We start from the raw sequence: 18,787 nt of genomic DNA, 5'->3' as shown, positions 1-18,787 counted from the left end.
GAGCCAGTGCTGGATTTACATATAAGCTAAACAAGCTATAGCTTAGGGCCCCACTCTCTTGGGGGGGGGGCAAATATACTTCTTCTTGGTTGTATTTCACTATTAGTATACTTCTTAATTGTATTTCAGTTCAACAATTACTTTGATAAAATACGTATTTTGTTATGTGCAAATGGCTTTAGATACCTATTAGGTCCATAAATTACCATATAGCATTGAGTATTTGCAACACAAAAAACAGTGACAATTACCTTCAGTAGCTTAGGGCCTCATCAAACCTAAATCTGGCCCTGGCTGGAGCTATATAAACTTCCCTGGGCCTAACGGCCATCAGGTGCAACAGATCCCGCCCGAGTCCATTCGTCTTGTAAAAAAAAAGTTCACTCCATTCAGGGACAACAACAACAACTATAGTCAGGCTAGTTGTTCCTTAGGACCAAGCCAAGCTCGGTTTTTTGTTTTTTGTTTATGTCTTCTTAAGTAAGTACCGCGCTGCCTGTCGAAAAAGAAGAGCCAGGCGGTTTTCGTGAGGAAACGATGACGGCTGGTGGGGAGGGGAAATGAGAAAGAGAGCGCGAGAGCCCCAGTTTTGGCGGGAGGGGCGCGAGCCGCGCTCGGGCCGAAGCTGACGCCAGTTTCCGCGCTGGGAGGCTCCGTCTGGGGCCAAGCTAAGCCGCTGCCCCGGTGGGTGGGTGGGGTGCTAAACAGCCGGAGGAAAGGAAAGAAAGGGGGGGGGCGCGGAAGAAAGAGGCGGGAACGGGAGGGGAGATGTTGGGGAAGCGGCTGGCCTGGGAGAAGAGATCCTGCTAAAGTTATTTCTCTCCCCCCCCTTCTTTCTTTCCTTCCTTCTTTCCCTCCCAACCCCGGGAAGGAAGAGAGCAGGACTTCTTGAGAGGAAATGCCAAGGTAAAAGGCGCTGAAGGAGGTTGCTTTTGTTTTGTTTCGGCCCGAAGCTTTTGGCTGGCTCCTCTTCTTCGCGCGCAGTGTTTTGGGTTAAAAATAAACAACAACGTGTGTGTGTGTGTGTGTTAATATTTCAGCAGAAACCGGCGCGCCCGGCTGCTTTGCAAAAAAAAAAAAAGTTTGGGCTTCTCTTTGGCGGCGGCGCATCTCCCGTCCTTTGCCTGCAAGCAAGTCAGATAATACGTACTGTATATACCGGGGTATGTGTGTGTTTGTGTGTGAGAGAGAATGCGCGCCTCGAAGCCCGTCTGAAAGACTTCTTCATTTGTTTCTTCCTTCAGGGTCTTGTGTTAGCCTTGTCGAGAGGAGGAGGAGGAGAGGGGCGTTTAAGCTCTTTATTACTCGGAGGAAGAGAGCTTGGCAGATGTCCCAAGCGAGAGAACCTCTTCCTTCAGGGCCTGAAGGGCCAGAGCGCGCAGCTCCGGCTGAAAACAGCTTTTTGATCTCGCTCCCTCGAGGTAAGTTGCTCGAAAGTTTTTGTTTTGTTTTTTTCTGGGGGAAGAGCCGCGACGGCTGAACAGCTGAAACGATGCAGCTGAGATTACCGTAGGCTGTGTGCATTGGGAAGGAGAGGTGTGTGTGTGTTGCCTTTTCTACCTTCCCCACATCCTGTTAGGAAAGTGGGTGGTGGTGGTGGTGCTGGGATTCTTCTGCAAAACAGGCATAAAATGAGGGGGTTTGTGTCCCTGTGTCACTTCCTTCTCCAGTGCCTTCCTCTAGATGCGTTCAAGAAGAGATGGCTGTTCTTCACTCCTGGCATTTTTTATTGTTGTTGTTGTTGCCATTTTTGCCACACCTCCCAAATTCCGAAGCAGGCCAAGGAATGCCGGACTAAATATGTACAAAACTCTTATTTTTCGCCTTGTAGTAGTTTTGAAACTGGAGGGGAGGGGGCAGGTGATTTCAGGCTAGGCCTTTATCTTCTCCCTCCAAACTGCCTGAAAGTGTGCATATAAGCAGCTGCTCCAGAGTTGATATGCTTTAAAATGCTTATATATGCAACAAAATATTTGCAGGGGAAAGACTGTAGCTCAATGGTAGAATGTCTGCTTTGCATGTAGAAGGTCCCAGCATCTCCAGGTAGGACAGGGAGGGACCACTATCTGAAACCCAGGAGAGTGGCTGCCAGTCAGTGTAGGAAATACTTGAGTTTGATGGACAACTGGTTGGTCAGTGTAAGGCAGCCTCCTATGTGTAGCTGGCTGTTTACTTTCAATTTTGTTTTAAAATTTGCCTTCCAGATTCACCAGGGGATAAGTTTAAAGTGAGCACATTCAAGTAGGAGGATGGTCATGTGACACTGTTTGTTTATGTAAAGAGTTCTGTGTTTTAACAGCATTTAAAATGTTTTAGATTTTGGAATACCTTTTTCTATAAATAAAATGAGAGGCATTTAAGTGATTTTCTTTTTCTTTTAAAGACAATATCTAGTATTTTAACCACTTCATGGTTTTTACTCTTTTAGAACTGACACTTTGTCTTTAAATGGTTCTCCACTATGCACAATAATATTTGAAGACCAAAATAAATACTTACACTAGTCCACAACTGTATAGTGACAATATTGTTGCAGCAGCAATCTAAACTCAAGGATGAATTTGACACACTAGAAATATGTGTTAATAATAACAAACCTTCATTATTGTAGAAGTGCTTAACTATCCTTGCCATGTAACTTTTGTCAGAATTAAACTTCTAAAGAATTCATAGGGAAAATCAATAACAGCCGATCCAATGAAGGTTTACTTCAAAGTAAATCCCACTGTGATCAGTGGGATTTTCACCCTCATAAAGCACATTTGATTGCAGCCTCTTAATAAGTTAAATGTAAATTCCATTTAACATGTTGGTTTTTACTGAATAAAACATGCATAAGATTGAACTGTATGGCACCAAGTTGCTGTAGAGGTTAATAAGGTAACTTTTCCACTTACACAATGGCAGTGACTAAGGGTATCTTTTACCAGTGTTGTCTGGTGCATGAGTTACACCTCTCCCTGGCAAAGTCGGGCAAAGTCATGGTCATTCATGCCCTAGTGACCTCGAGGTTGGACTTCGGTAATGCATTCTAGATAGGATTGCTTAGTGTTTTCAGAAAATTCAGCTGGGACAAAATGCTGCTGCCAGTTTATTATCTGGAGTTGGGTGTATGCCTGCATACATCAGAACTGTTTTATGAAACACTTTTTGAGTTATTAAGGAACAATATATAATGTATGGACATACTTAGGCCACTTCCATGAGCATTTCTCAGATCTGAAGCCTATCTATGCGCTGTTGCAGTGTATGGGTATCTCATTTACTTAGCACACATGGAGATGTAAACAAGAATCAAACTTACTTGCTTTTTGAGATGTCTCAGGACTTTAAAAAAAGCAAGAGTCCTTCCCATAGAATCTGTATGAGAACCATTCCTCTTTGTATGGCTATGCTGCCGTCAAAGAAACAGTGATGTGAAGCTTCCCATTCATAGTTTGTTTGCATGAAACAAACCACAATCCCTGGGGTGAGCTCCCATTGCTCTGTCCCAGCTCCTGCCAACCTAGCAGTTTGAAAGCACGTCAAAGTGCAAGTAGATAAATAGGTACCACTCCAGAAGGAAGGTAAACGGTGTTTCTGTGTGCTGCTTTGGCTCGCCAGAAGCGGCTTAGTCATGCTGGCCACATGACCCGGAAGCTGTATGCCAGCTCCCTCGGCCAATAAAGCGAGATGAGCGCTGCAACCTCAGAGTCTTCCGCGACTGGGCCTAACGGTCAGGGGTCCCTTTACCTTTACCTATAAAGAGAGATGATATATTTAGGCTGGTTAGAGCTACAGTTGAAAGATCAGCCTCAAAACTTTTACATTTTCTTAGGCCCAAACTATCCTGTGCAGCAGACCCACATCTTTTAAAAGCAGATGAACACCAGTAATGTATAAAGTGGAAGATGAAAAAGGTCATAAGGGTGTGTGATTGTGGAGAGAGGAGGTCGAACTTTTTGCCTGCCAATGAAATTAGGAGTTGTCCGGATGTCAAGCTGCCACCCTATTTCTCTCACCTACTCACCTTCTGTAATTCTAGATGTATGGGTGATGGTCAGTGGTGAGAAGTATTCAGCACATGGTCATATAGTTGTGGTTCACCAGTAGTGTAACATTCTTCCTAGAGATTTTTGCCCTACAGGTGCTTTTCTATCCTGTTGCTGCCAGGCATATACATTTTTATTTTCCTAAACGTTTTAGATGCAGTTTTAATTTTGCTGTTTTATTATTTTGTGGCTTTTAGATTGCTGTATTTTTTGTATTTACATGTTATTTTCATGTTATTTTGTAAACTGCCCTGGGAATATAATTGAAGGGTGGCATAAATATACTTATAACAAAGCAAATTGTGAAGTTCCTGCCTTCCTTGCCATAATTGAGGGACTGCAACCAGACTTGCAACGATTTGTTGGTACCTTCTCCTTCACACTATCATGCTATCATTCTGAATGGTTAATGGACCTCACCATTACAAAAAATAAAACAGTGCAAGCAGATACTTCCTGAAACACCTGAAACAAAGACTGATTAATTGAAACATTGGAATGTTTATAATTAGGAGGAAGATATTATTCTGGATGAGAGCTGAGCCCTGGCTGCTCAGGTCTGAAGCACAGGACAAGGGAGTGGGTGTAAGATTTGAGCCAAATGGAGCCAAACTCTAATATGGAAATGTGGGGAGGGATGATTCTGACAGCCTAGTCTCTCATTGAAATTTGGCCAATGGAATGGACCTCTACTGAGTAGATTATGCTGGCAGCATTTGCCTTTGTATGATGATGCTAACAGGAGTCAGTAATATCTGCAAAGCTTGAGAGACAGCAGCCCATAATACGTGCAGTTGAGTCATCATGTAACTTACTGTAAATGTTTCTGAGTTATGATTTGAGTTGGAGCTTTTTTTAGTTTGGAGAACTGCAACAAGTAAAGTGATGCAGCCTTTTAATTTTATTTCTCCTGCTCACCCCCATTCCCCTTTGGTTAGAGAGGCTTCCCACTTGTGTTGCAGTTGCCTGACAGTGCCACTCAAGACTCATAGATCTGTAACCTGTTGTGAACTAAAAGTATTCTAGAACAGTGGTTCCCAATTGGTGGTCCAGGGATCCCAGAGGGTCCACGTAACCCACTCAAGGTGTCTGTGGCACCATTCACATAACAAAAACTACCATAAAGGTATCAAAAAATTCAAAAGCAGGGGATCCATGGCTTGGATTTAAAAAAACAACAACGGGGGGGGGTCCACCGTACTTTGCTAACGGGGGACCACTGTCCTAGAACAGGGCTTACCCAGTAGGAAGCCCTGTTGTGTTCAGAGGTGGTGTTTCCCTTATAAGTGTGTTTAGGATTTCAAACTTAGTGAGGTTTTTATTTACAGTACTGTTTAATAATACAGAGAATGATAGTGAACAAAGTGATTTTCTAAGGATGTTTTGCTGCATATCGACTCCAAACTGGGTTGTAACTTGAGGTTGGTAAGTGTGAAATGGATATAGCAGTCACACAGTCTCTTAGATGGGTAGATATGCTTTGGAAAGAGGTACTTTTTATGAGAGAAAGCTATGACATTTTTGCTATTGTGCTCCAATAGAAATAACAGTAAATCAATACTGCTAAAATCTCAAGTTTCACAATTACTCTAATTTTTCCAGATTTTGCGCCACCCTTTACTGGTAACTGGTTTTAATGTTATGAGTAATTGGATTCCCCCTCCTGCCCCTCTTAACGGTTGAAAAAATGTTACTAAGATTTTTCATATTTATTAAATGCTACAGTTTTGAGTGATGAGTAATAATACCTTTTGAGACAATAGTGTCTTGTATTATGTTACAATGTCTTATGTTACATTGTTCTTCTTGCTTCTAACACAACTATGAATTTATTAGTATCAGCCAAGAAAATGCAAGATTTCTCGACAAGCTTAAGTGTAAATGTCGCAAGGACATACTTCTGCATTCAGTTTCTTGTGCATAATTTCAGTTAAGATGATTAATGCCCTTGTGGCAGTGACACATGCATATTCTTCTGAAGTCAAAGCCTAAATGACTTTAGTGACATTGGCTTTTACCTCATACCATCTTGGTCTGCTTAGTACAGCAGTTTCCGATCTCGGATTCCTTTCCAGTCAGAACTTTGAACCGAGTGATGCTGTTTGGGCAAATGCAACATAGTTGATATTTCCTTTGAAGTTTCTGCTGCAGTCATTGCGATGCTAAAAAGGCAAACAGCTTTTTACTTTGAAATATGACATGGGCTATTTATCATGGAATTGTAGAGTTGGACTAGATGACCCCAAGGGTCATCTAGTCCACCCCCTGCAATGCAGGAATCCTGCCCACAGCCGTTCCTAGGTGGGCTCGAACCACCTGCCTTCTGGTTAACAGCCAGAATGCACTGATCCATTGCAGCACAGAGACCACCTGGCATGGAACCTTTAAAGAAAGATCTGTCATCAATCACAGCTCTTCAGTGCACATGCACATTGTTTAATTGAACGGCAAAACACATATCTAAAGGTTGGCCATGAAAATATATAAAATGCACTTCCTAAATTCAAAATGTTTATGCAAAATTTGCTTTCCCTTTAATTATGTTTGCCAATTCTAAAATAGTGCAGATTGGGGGGTATTTGTGTAATCGCTAAAGTATGTAGGCTGGAAACTACTTCAAAAGTTGGCCACATAAAGATATCTGGAATTGCTTTATTAAATAGGATTTTGGTCATATGACAGCTTTGGGTTTTTTTTATATAAAAAAAAAGATATATGAATGTGACACTTTTCTGTGTATCAGAAATCTTCGGGTTCTATGCATGTGTGGATGGGTGGTTTTGTATACACACACACACACACACACACACGGTGAGACTTTTAAAAGAGGCCCCGTGGAACATGTGTACTGTGGTACCTCAGGTTACAGACGTTTCAGGTTACAGACTCCGCTAACCTGGAAGTAGTACCTCGGGTTAAGAACTTGGCTTCAGGATGAGAACAGGAATCGCGTGGTGGTGGTGCGGCGGCAGCAGCAGGAGGCCCCATTAGCTAAAGTGGTACCTCAGGTTAAGAATGGTTTCAGGTTAAGAACGGACCTCCGGAACGAATTAAGTTCTTAACCTGAGGTACCACTGTACTCTGTATTCACGGGGCCTCTTTTAAAGGACTCACCCTGTATATACATACATATATGACACGACTAAACAGCAACATACATGCACACACACCCACACACACACACACACACACACACCAGTGTATCTATGCAGCATGACTCACCCTTTCTTGTTATTCTGGCCAAAGTACTTTGGAGTTTCAGGTTTTCAAATGGACTGTGAAGAACTTTGGAGGTTCAGAGTTTTTAATGGTACATAACTCCAGTGCTTTCCAAATAACACAGAGCCAGTCCTGTGTTACAGAGGGAACATGATTGTTGCTCTCTTGAGGTTTGATCCCATGCGATCAGTGATGTTGGAATGAGGGAGATCTCACACGAGAGCCAAACAGTAGGGTTGCTTGCCATACTAACGTGTCTTGCCCATGTGACCAACACTTTATAAGACCAGCAGGGTGGCCTTTTGGTGCTTCTCTCAACTGAGGATGTAAGAAATGAGAGGGCCTCTAATAAGGCCTTCTCAGTATCAGCTTCAACACTTTGGAATGACCTCTTGCACCATCATTGCTTTAATTTAGTACACAGATGTGGAACTATAGGTATTACAGAATTACAGTATAGCTGGAACTTCTGCCTGCTTGCTGATACTATTGCTGATATTTTAGTTTGCTGTTTAAATGTTTTATATTACGTATTTATGCATTATTATTTTTTAAAAAAATTGCAGAACTTCCTGTGACCATTTTGTAAATGCTGGTACAGAAATCCTTAATTAAGTACAGTGGTACCTCTACTTACAAATTTAATGCGTTCCGAACACACATTCGCAAGTCAAAAAAAATTGTAAGTTGAATCCCATAGGAATGCATTGGGAGAAAAAATCCTATCTAAACAGCATCCAAGATGGCGGACGGAGCTCCATTCATAAGTAGAAACATAGTAAGTCGAGTCATTTATAAGTAGAGGTACCACTGTATATTAAGGGACCCAGGTGACGCTGTGGGTTAAACCACTGAGCCTAGGGCTTGCTGATCAGAAGGTCGGCGGTTCGAATCCCTGTGACGGAGTGAGCTCCCGTTGCTCGGTCCCAGCTCCTGCCAACCTAGCAGTTCGAAAGCACGTCAAAATGCAAGTAGATAAATAGGAACCGCTACAGCGGGAAGGTAAACGGCGTTTCCATGTGCTGCTCTGGTTTGCCAGAAGCGGCTTTGTCATGCTGGCCACATGACCTGGAAGCTATACGCCGGCTCCCTCGGCCAATAATGCGAGATGAGCGCGCAACCCCAGAGTCGGTCATGACTGGACCTAATGGTCAGGGGTCCCTTTACCTTTACCTTACCACTGTATATAAAATAATACTTCAAAATGATATCATTTCTACAGTAGATGGCAAAGGTTTCCAGCTGTTTAGCAATAGCAACAACTAAGGACTCAGCTATACAGCTGCAAATAAAATGTTTTAAATGTGTTTTAAGTGCAATACTCAATGTGACACTAGATGGCGATGGTGAGCCTTATGGAAAATTCAATGTATTTTTAAAAACACTTTTTAAAAAGCATTTTCAGAACATTTTTTATATGTGTGTAGATTCCACATAAAACTCACCCTCTCAGTTAGACAACAAAAAAAAGAAAAGAAAAGAAAAAGAAAACCAAGGGGAAAACCTGGAGTGGATTTTTGTATGAAAAGGTTGAGACTGAGAGTTCAGTTTTGGTTCTCAAAATAAATTCCTGTGCTAAGTATATGTTATAAGATACTATTTACCCTATTTACCCTGTGTGGACCTCTGAGCTACTATGCAAACACTTGGCTCCAGCTTGCGGAACTCTGAGATCAAGTAAAAACCACCACCACCAAAGCAGATCCCACAAGCGTGAAGTCTCTTTATCCCTTAGTATGTTTCAGTGTGGGAATGGTTAGGACAGAGGGAGAAGTAGTTTTCTTAACTTGCTGCAACTGAATAATAAATTGAGAGAACAATTATTAAATAATTTTAGTTATCCTTAATCTTTTTGCTAATTCTTAACTCTTACAGCTTAGCCATGAACAATTTATAAGAGAACAGTTTGGAAAATTCTTGTTGATAAAGCAGCTTGGAAAGGAAGGGGTAAATCTTCTTACATTGCTTATAGTGTAATGCTTTGTTGTTATTTAGAAAAATGTGATAGAGGAAGAACAGCGCTAGGAGAGAGAGAGATCAGAGAACCTTCAAATAACCCAAATACACAAGTAGATGCAGAAGACCAGCCTGTCTGGGGGAATTGCACTGGTGATGACCTCATCAGAAGTAAGTATTTTCAGAGCTAATTGCTGCTGTTTAGACTTGCCTTTTTAGTGTAATCTTGTACTGACTGTTGATGTAGCTAAATGTGTGTCAAATGCATTTGTGTAGAACTCTAATGTGTGTCAATAGAATTTCTTCTCAGGGATGATTTCTGTCAGTCTTCATCATCAAAGAGCACCTAGAGATAAACAAGCTGTTTTTGTGACATGAGCAAACATGCATTATACCATGTCAGGCAGCACATCTGTGCAATTATTATTTTAAGATCCCGTAATGCTGTTTTCCATTAATTCCAAGGAAGGCAAATGCCCTTTGAACAATCCTGAGATTTGTCAGTCTTGTTGTGTGTGAGGGAGAGAGGAGAGTACCTTCAGATTCTCTATAGAAGGCAGTGATTCAAGTATTCAAGTTATAAATTCAAATTTCATCCAGCCTGATCTCAGTGAGTAGCTAGTCTTAATGGCACAAATTATCTGCTCGTGCCTGTCTCCCCCTCATACAGATGGGATGGGCCAGTCCTATCGAATCCTGCTTGTGGATTTCCCATAGGCATTTGGTTGGTCACTGTGAGAACAGGATGCTGGACCTAGAGGGGGTGTTCGCCTGATCCGCAGGTTCTTGTGTTCCTGATTTCGAGGTCTGCATTGGACAACAATAAATGGGGGGGGGTGCAGGAAAGTGCAGTGTATGTAGGAAGTTGTCTTATGTGTAAATCTTCACTTCTGCCTCAGTGGCTTTAGAAGATTGAGATTATTGTTTGCATGTTTCGTGCAGCACGTGTTCTTGATGGGTCTTCCCTAATGGTCTAGTAAAACTGCATTGGAATGGTGAGATATGAGCATTCCATTGTGTAGGAAATGGAATCAGTCAAAAGTAAATTTTGGATTGAGGACATACAAAGCAATTATTTTAAAAAATTAAGAATTTAAGTAACAGCAATCGGGTGTTGTGGCTGACCAATCTTACCCACCCACAACACAGGGTGTCAGTTTGCAGGTCTCACCGCAACACGTGCCCTCTTTGAGGGAGGACATGATTTACTGCTACTTTAATGACTCAATATTTTTTTTCTCCTTCCAAATGGATTGTTTATCCACCTACACAGTTTCAAATATTGCTCTGTTTGTTACAAGTCTTCTCAGCTTTCCCATTATAAATGTTTCCAGATGTTTCATTTTTCTTATTATTGTAAAAAAAAAAATACAACAAGATAATAACTTTTGGGGAGTTAAACAGCTTAACACTGTCAGGAAATTCTTCTTAATGTTCAGTCTTAATCTTTGTTCTTGTCATTTGGACACCTTGCTTTAGCTTCTACCCTGTGGATCAGGCCTGGGGAGTTTTGCTCAGCCTGAGAGCTGCATTCTCTCATAAGCAGCTTTCCAGGGGCTGCATGCCACTGACAGGTATAGTGAGAAGCAAAAGTGGATATGACACTTGCCTTCCACAGTAGGATACATTCCAGCCTACAAAGGTCCATGATTCTATCCCACCTCTCCTTCCAGGTATTAGCAAGAAGAGGCATCATCAATGTTCATGAGCATATTCCATCCTGGCAAAAACACTTGAGATGGACACAGAGGCCTGGGAGGGGACATGACCTAAGGAAACACAGGCCTGAAGAGCTGCTTTTCATAGAATCATAGAGTTGGAAGAGACCACAAGGGCCATCCAGTCCAACCCCCTGCATAGCAGGAAACACCATCAAAGCATTCTTGACATATGCCTGTCAAGCCTCTGCTTAAAGACCTCCAAAGAAGGAGACTCCACCACACTCCTTGGTAGCAAATCCCACTGCCAAACAGCTCTTACTGTCAGGAAGTTCTTCCTAATGTTTAGGTGGAATCTTCTTTCTTGTAGTTTGAATCCATTGCTCCGTATCCGCTTCTCTGGAGCAGCAGAAAACAATCTTTCTCCCTCCTCTATATGACATCCTTTTATATATTTGAACATGGCTATCATATCACCCCTTAACCTTCTCTTCTCCAGGCTAAACGTACCTAGCTCCCTAAGCCGTTCCTCATAAGGCATCGTTTCCAGGCCTTTGACCATTTTGGTTGCCCTCTTCTGTGATTCTTCTGTGATTTTGACCTTGTGGCCTGAGATTTCTCACCCTTTCCATAGAGCAGCAGAAAATAAATAGGGTCCATCATGTATGTGACAGCCCTTCAAATATTTGAAGATGACTGTTACATCACCTCTTAGTCGTCTCTTCTCCAGGCTTATGTATTTAATTCGTTCAATGATACCTTCTTTGTGTTTTCTTTAAAATTGGCATTTCCCTAGTAAATTAAAGGTAAAGGGACCCCTGACCATTAAGTCCAGTCGCAGATGACTCTGGGGTTGCAGCGCTCGTCTCGCTTTACTCGCTGAGGGAGCCAGCATACAGCTTCCGGGTCATGTGGCCAGCATAACTAAGCCGCTACTGGTGAACCAGAGCAGTGCACAGAAATGCCACCTACCTTCCCACTGGAGCAGCACCTATTTATCTACTTGCACTTTGATGTGCTTTCAAACTGCTAGGTTGGCAGAAGCAGGAACCGAACAACTGCATCTCACCCATTCACAGGGATTGGAACTGCCAACCTTCTGATTGGCAAGCCCTAGGCTCTGTGGTTTAGACCACAGCGCCACTCACGTCCCACTAGTAAATTAAGAGAAGTTAAAAATTAAAAAATGAGAAGTAAACTTAGAGTTGTTATCCATGAAGAGTACTAATGCAAGTAAACATACTATTGTCACATCATGCCTTGCTATTTTCACCCTTCAAAGTGCAATGTTATGCAGCCGATCATTTCAGCATTTAATTTGAGCACCTTTAGGATCTTATGAGACATTTTCCTTGAAAAGAGAAGCTAAGCTGTCTGATTCCATTGTCACCATTCACATAAGAACATAGCCTATTCTGCCAAATTCCATCAATATACTTGTTTTTTCATTATTTTTCTTTGTTGGAATGACACATTACTGCAAAATTATCGTAGCAGGAGTTAATTCAGCACTATTTGTTCTATATTCTATAGCAATAAGCAATAGAAGTTGAAGGAGTAATAGGCATGGGTCTTGTAGAGTTGTTCAGATTTAATCTTCCTGTTGCTCAAACAGGACTTCAGCTTTGTGATATTTAAGAAAACAAGAAGCATCTCCCATATATTCAAACTGTCATGAATAATTGATTAATAATAATCCAGTTCTCAAGATTAAATAGCCTATTATATGCTGAAGTTTTACAGATAGAAAGGTCACTGCCATCCATCATTTCAGCTTCAAATTTATCCTCTTCTTCACTAAACATCCACCTTGTTCTTTCTGGAAAGGGGTATTTTTATCCATATTGGAGGGAGCAGGGAGGATAAACTTCTGGGATATGTTGTGTACTATTCAGTAAGTGGAGAAATTTGGTAAACCCAAGCCATAAAAATGCAAAGGAAGCACCTTTCAAGGTAATGCACTAAAATACAAATAAATAAAAATCCCTCACAGTGCTTGAGAAACTGAAGTGGTAGTTTTTTCAGTGTCTGCATTCGCACGTATTAGAGAATTGTTCTCTGGGGGGCTAATCATTTAGGACTGATTCACATGATCAGTCTTATCAAATAATACCTTGCTTTTGTGACATCTCTATTGCATTATCAGCTCTTAGGTGGAGTTTCCTTATTGGGTTAGTTTACACTGAGGCCCCACAGAAAATATACTGAAAGCTACTTTGTGCCAAAGTTATTTATCCAGTTTGATGATGTGATAGCTTTCAAAGAGTGATTTTAATAATACAGTATACTGTACAAGACTTTCACTCATTGCTCAATTACTGGTATATGATGTTTTCTATAATGGTGTGTTTCCAGCTACCCACCCCTTGCCCTTAGAAGTCTTATAGGAAGCTGCTGCAACATCATGGGAGGAGTCTTTCTAGGACTAAGGTGAAACCGTGAAGCTCCCTTGTTATTTTTGCTATTGGATGCTGCATGTTTTATTAATCTTGTTAAATTTATAGTATTGAAATGTGCTTTTTTGTATGGCTATTATATTTGCTATTGTTTTGCTATGTTATTTTGAAATTGTTTTTGTAGTGTTTGTTTGAAATGCATTTCGGTTTTCTTTGTTGTAAGCTTATTTGAGCATGATTTTGTGTGTGTGAAAAAGCGGCATACAAATTGAATGACTGACGGAATAAATGTTTTCATGTGACTGGAACCAGCTCTTGAATGAAAACGAACTGTCAGTGTTAACAAGCTTTGTATTAAGAATTACCCATATATACTGAACTTAAATCTAAGAGAAGGACACAAGGCTACTATCTTTTAATTGTTCAAAAAGTGTTGGTCATATTAAAAGCAATGATTCTAAAGAGGACTAAATCTACAGGCAGTGTGTTATCTGAGGGAATAACTTTGCTTTCCAGCCTAAGATTGATGTTTGCTATTTTTATTATGTATGAACAATCTGGTGCTCATTTGCTTGGGTGCAGGGTCCAGTGAGCAGAGTGGGATATACCTGTTAGTAGACATGCACAGGGTTATGCTGCATCTTCAGGCATTAATCCAAAAAGTTTTAGGTAATGTGAACCCCAAGTCAGAAGATCATTATCTTAACAGGGGATAAGTCCTAATTGTTTGTCACTATCGTTTCCTTGTTAATATCTCCATAACTCTGATCAGCAATTAAAGTTTTGATGCTTTCTAAATAGAGCACATAAAGCAATATATTGTTTGAAGCAAATATTACTTAAATCGCTCTCCCCACCCCATAGCTGTAATGCATCCTTATGAACCTACCAGAAATAAAGCTGCATTTTATGTTAAGATGGATGCTTCCGTTTGGTTCCAGTATATTTCAAAGAAGCTTGTCTGTGTATAGCATACAAAAAATAAGAACCTGCCCACACCTTTCCTGAAATAATACTGTGGAGTAAGTCAACTGGCATTGTGATAGTCTGCAATTTTCGAGAGTAATGATATATTCAATTAACCATGTTTAGCATTTGAAACACAAAATTAGATACTTTGCCAAATTGTAAAGGCGTAAGATGGTTTAAAATGTTAGCCATCTCCAAAATAATCAGTCCTTTAGTAGCACAATATATTTTAAACAAAAATGGTGTAGTAAATACTCACATACACTTTATTACCATCTATATGACAATAGCTCTTTGTGTATATATAAGGTGTATATCTGAATGGAATAGATTTGTATTTGTGTGCTCTGCAGGTTGTCCTTGAACGTAACTACGAACAAAAGCACACTGTGTACCAAGGGTTAACTAGAATGGGTAGTGGCTGCATAGCTGATTTAATTCAGTTTTCAGATATAAGTCTACACTTCATAGTGGTATATAGATAGAGACAGCCTCTCACATACTGTATTTTTCAAGACGCACTTTTTTCCTCCTAAAAAGTAAGAGGATATGTCTGGTGCGTCTTATGGAGTGAATGCGTGGTCCCTGGAGCTGAATTGCCCAGGGGCTAAAGGCAGATCCTGCTTTTTTGTTTTTTAAGAAAGAGCTAAAGGCTAACAAGAGGGAAGGAGAAAGGAATCCGCTCAGCAGCTGATTGCAAGAGATCGGGGGTGGAGATAAGAGAGCTAGCTCCCTTCACGGTTCCTCCTGGCCCCTTGCCTAGGCCTCAATTGTTGTCTGCAGAGGGAGACATGTGACTGGCTGATTAGATTATCTGTCTGGAAACTGTAGAAATGGGTCCCTTTCCTAGAGAAGTTGCAGAACTGTGAGTTGAACCCCATAAAAACAGGATTTTTCCCTTTGCAAGGAAACTCAGCAACTTTGAGCTGATCCTAAAAAAATGGAGCTTTCCCCCTTTGCAAAAAAGATGCACAACTCTGAGCTGACCCCCCAAAAAAGGGGATTTTCCCATGTGCAAAAAAAGCTGCACAACTTTGAGCTGATCTTTCCCCCTTTGCAAAAGAAGCTTCACCAAATATTTAATTGGGGGGAGGGCAAAGGCACCTAGGCCTCTAGGAGTTGGCTGCTATGCCTAGGACAATTCAAGAAAGCAAAATATTTTTTTCTTGTTTTCCTCCTCTAAAAACTAGGTGTGTCCTATGGTCAGGTGCATCCTATGGAGCGAAAAATACAGGTTTTTGCATTTCACTTGCCTCGGAAACACACTGAACCTGGCTACAGATCTACCAGAACTGAAGTTGTTGTGCATCTGGATGTTGGGGAAATGTTGTAGACCTTGCCAAATACTTGCCATATTTTTCGTGCCATAAAACACACCTGACCATAAAACGCACCTAGTTTTTAGAGGAGGAAAGCAATAAAAAAGCTCTCCGTCCCAATCTGACAGACCACGCAAGGGAGAAAGATCCCCCCCCCCTGCGCTGGGTCCTGGCTGCTCTCATGCAAGTCACAGAGCCCTTCGGACGGAGGGAACTCTAAAGAGTGTTCTAAAGCCCTCTTCCCCCACCTCACCCCCTCGCGCGGGCACCGCCATTAGGACGCTTGCACGGGTGACATGCCACGCCCCTGTCACTCCGGGAACCAAAGTCCCCAGCTCCGCCACTGCCAGGGACCACATATTCGCTCCATAAAAGACACAGACATTTCCCCTTACTTTTTAGGAGGAAAAAAGTGTGTCTTATGGAGCGAAAAATACAGCAGATATGGAGGTCTCTTGCATGACAGGACCTGATGTCACTGTGTCAAGTTGGGGCAGGAGGCTCCAGTGCATGAATATACAGCCTGTTATGTATCTAAAGACTGCAAATTTTCAGTGAGAGGAATTCAACTATGAGAAAGATTCCATAGATGCACCTCTAGAATTGCCAATGAATTCAGTTATTCAGTACTAATACTATGCTGGAGTAGAATCCAGTAATTTTGTCCACTTCTTAGTTTAGAAGATGGTATTAGTCCATGAGGCCTTTTCTCTGGCACTTCTTTAAGGGCTGGATAAATGTTTTTAAGAACATTTATAGTTAGTATCAGTTGGAGCTGTGTTATGGTTTAAATTTAAAATGTAGAGATATTGTGGTTAAGAGTTGCCTCTTAAGGATGTAAGGAGGAGGATAGCAGACCTGGTTTCTTTCACTTTTGTGGTGAGCTGAGTAATTATATTTTGCTTAGGGCATGAGAGTTGGAACTGCTGCTACTTATAATTTGTACTTGGAAATGCAGGCATATATTGCATATTATGTGTGGCTTTAAGCGTTTTCCTTTTTGAGCTAGAGGGAGTTCAGTATGTGTGAAGAGTACTTCACTTAGAAATATTCACAACTTGAGGTGTGTCCCTGTGCTATAAATATACCACAGTTCACTTATAAAGCCCTGAAAACAATGGGACTAATGCTTCTCTGCCGTGGTACATGGAGTGCAGCAGTATCCCATCAAGATTGCTATGGGGAATGGGAGCTTGTGTAATTCAATGGAGGGGAGAAGACAAGGCTGGATGTGAATTGTAGAAGACACATAATAGCTTGATATGGAGTGTGTGTGCGCGCATGTACACACACAGAGACATGCACACACACACACATAATGGGACTGGGGAATAATAATAATAATAATAATAATAATAATAATAATAATAATATATTTATACCCCACCCATCTGGCTGGGTTTCCCCAGCCACTCTGGGCGGCTTCCAACAGAAATATTAAAATACAATAATTCATTAAACATTAACAGCTTCCCTAAACAGCGCTGCCTTCAGATGTCCTCTAAAAGTCTGGTAGTCTGTTATGAGTTATGTTCTATGTGAAAATACTTGCATACATGGGCACTGCAAATAAGAACACTCCAATTACAGTCGTACCTTTGAAGTCGGACAGAATCCGTTCCAGAAGTCCGTTCAACTTCCAAAACGTTCGTAAACCAAAGCGCAGCTTCTCATTGGCCTCAGGAAGCCAATCAGAAGCTGCAGAAGTCCCGTCAGTCATTCGGGTTCCAAGGAACGTTCGCAAACCTGAACATTCACTTCCAGGTTTGCGGCGTTCGGGGGCCGAAACGTCCGAGTACCAAGGCGTTCAGGATCCAAGGTACGACTGTATTTGATTTAAAAAATAAAATAAAATAATGATTCTTTTAATGGCTTCACCAGTAGATTCTTCTCCATGAAGTTTGGAAGGGGAAAGGAAAGGAAAGTTATTGAATAAAAATAGGAAAATATTTACACATGGTTGTAGCAACTGTGTGTGTTAAACATTTTTCCATGTATAAAGTATTTTTGAAAAATAACCTAATTTCATACAAAAACATTGGTTATGTTTGAAATATTTGTAAATGTGGTGTGTGCTAAATAAGCTCTAGCAGGACAATGTTGTTTTGTTCTATACATTTCTGAAAAAGAGAGGAGCATTTTTAATTGAAGTATTCTGTTGTGAATGCTGCATGTATTTTATCATGGCATATCTTTACAATGTTGAAAATAAAGCAAAAAGCTTTGCTGATATTTGGTGCCCATTCAGTTAATTCCAGAAGATAAGGACTTCTGAGTACCTCTGGCCTCCGCTATATTGAAACTATGGGAGCATAATGATTTCATAGAGATTTATATCTTCTTCTGTGAACTGAGAGGAGGATCAGAATTTTAACTTGCTTGGGGGGGGGGGGTAGAATAGCATGGATAATTTCATCCCATTATGGCTGCCTTTGCCATCTCCTTTGTGAATGTTCTTTTACAAATTTACAAGAGCAAAATGACTGGTGTTTTTTCTTTTCTTTCTCAATTTTGAAACCTTGTGGTCACTGCCTATAAGGGACATGAAACTCTATAGTCTAGTAAGAAAAATGCTTTAACCATGGGTGTGTGTGTGAGAGAGAGAGGAGTTGGAAACCAGTATTGTACCTAAAGTGTTTAGCATTGATTTCAAATAAGCTTCACTTGATTTCCTTTTAGGTAAGGAAGTGTATAAGTTTTAAGGAAATTTTATCTTTGCAATCCATGGTCAATAATATTTCTTGCATTGCTGTGGCAGAGTACTCGTAGGAATTATTTTATTAGTATTGCTAGAATATCTTTCATGTCATAAATATAAATATTGTGAGCGAAGTTCTTTGTATTAAATAATACAGTACTAAGTTTTAATTTTGCCAGAAATATAGTAGTGCACCCAACATTGCAGTTCCATAGGCACTACAGACTGTCATCTCCACCCCCTATGTAACCTCAAAATCAGCTGTAGAGGATTGAAGGACCATTTGAAGCAGATTTTGGGGGTGCACAGACAAAACAGAGCACTGTTGTGCGAGTGGAACACAACAGGTTGGATATAACCCTTTACTAAATTTTAAGCATCTGCTTATGGCAAGTAAATATAAAAATATTAATTTCATCCTTCAGCTTGCTGGTCATGGAACAAGCAGGTGTATCCTCCTCTGTGGCCAGCATGGGACCCAATTGGTCTGGTGTAAAAGCTATGCCTCCTCTGCTAGCCTGCACACCTAACCATATATAAA

General features: G+C 40.9%; 1 protein-coding gene across 4 annotated transcripts in view; it reads left to right on the top strand.

Annotated features, from left to right (window-relative positions):
• Positions 1-398: 398 nt before the first annotated feature.
• Positions 399-18,787, top strand: part of MDFIC (MyoD family inhibitor domain containing) — a 44,410-nt gene continuing 26,021 nt past the window's right edge. Inside the window, exons 1-4 of one of the 4 annotated variants that reach the window (XM_088676580.1) lie at positions 399-480; positions 872-906; positions 1,245-1,421; positions 9,246-9,377. In XM_088676580.1, coding sequence (XP_088532706.1) covers positions 1,328-1,421; positions 9,246-9,377 — 226 coding nt within the window. In that variant the 5' untranslated portion in view covers positions 399-480; positions 872-906; positions 1,245-1,327. Of the gene's footprint in view, positions 481-608; positions 685-871; positions 907-1,244; positions 1,422-9,222; positions 9,378-18,787 lie in introns of those variants that run through there. The other 3 variants (XM_088676578.1, XM_088676581.1, XM_088676582.1) reach the window with 3 other exon arrangements.

The sequence above is a fragment of the Zootoca vivipara genome, chromosome 9 (genome assembly GCF_965207765.1).
Source record: "Zootoca vivipara chromosome 9, rZooViv2.hap1.1, whole genome shotgun sequence".
In the NCBI taxonomy this organism is placed as follows: domain Eukaryota; kingdom Metazoa; phylum Chordata; class Lepidosauria; order Squamata; family Lacertidae; genus Zootoca; species Zootoca vivipara.
The sequence above is the reverse complement of the archived record's forward strand: the minus strand, read 5'-3'. Positions and strand labels throughout refer to the sequence as shown.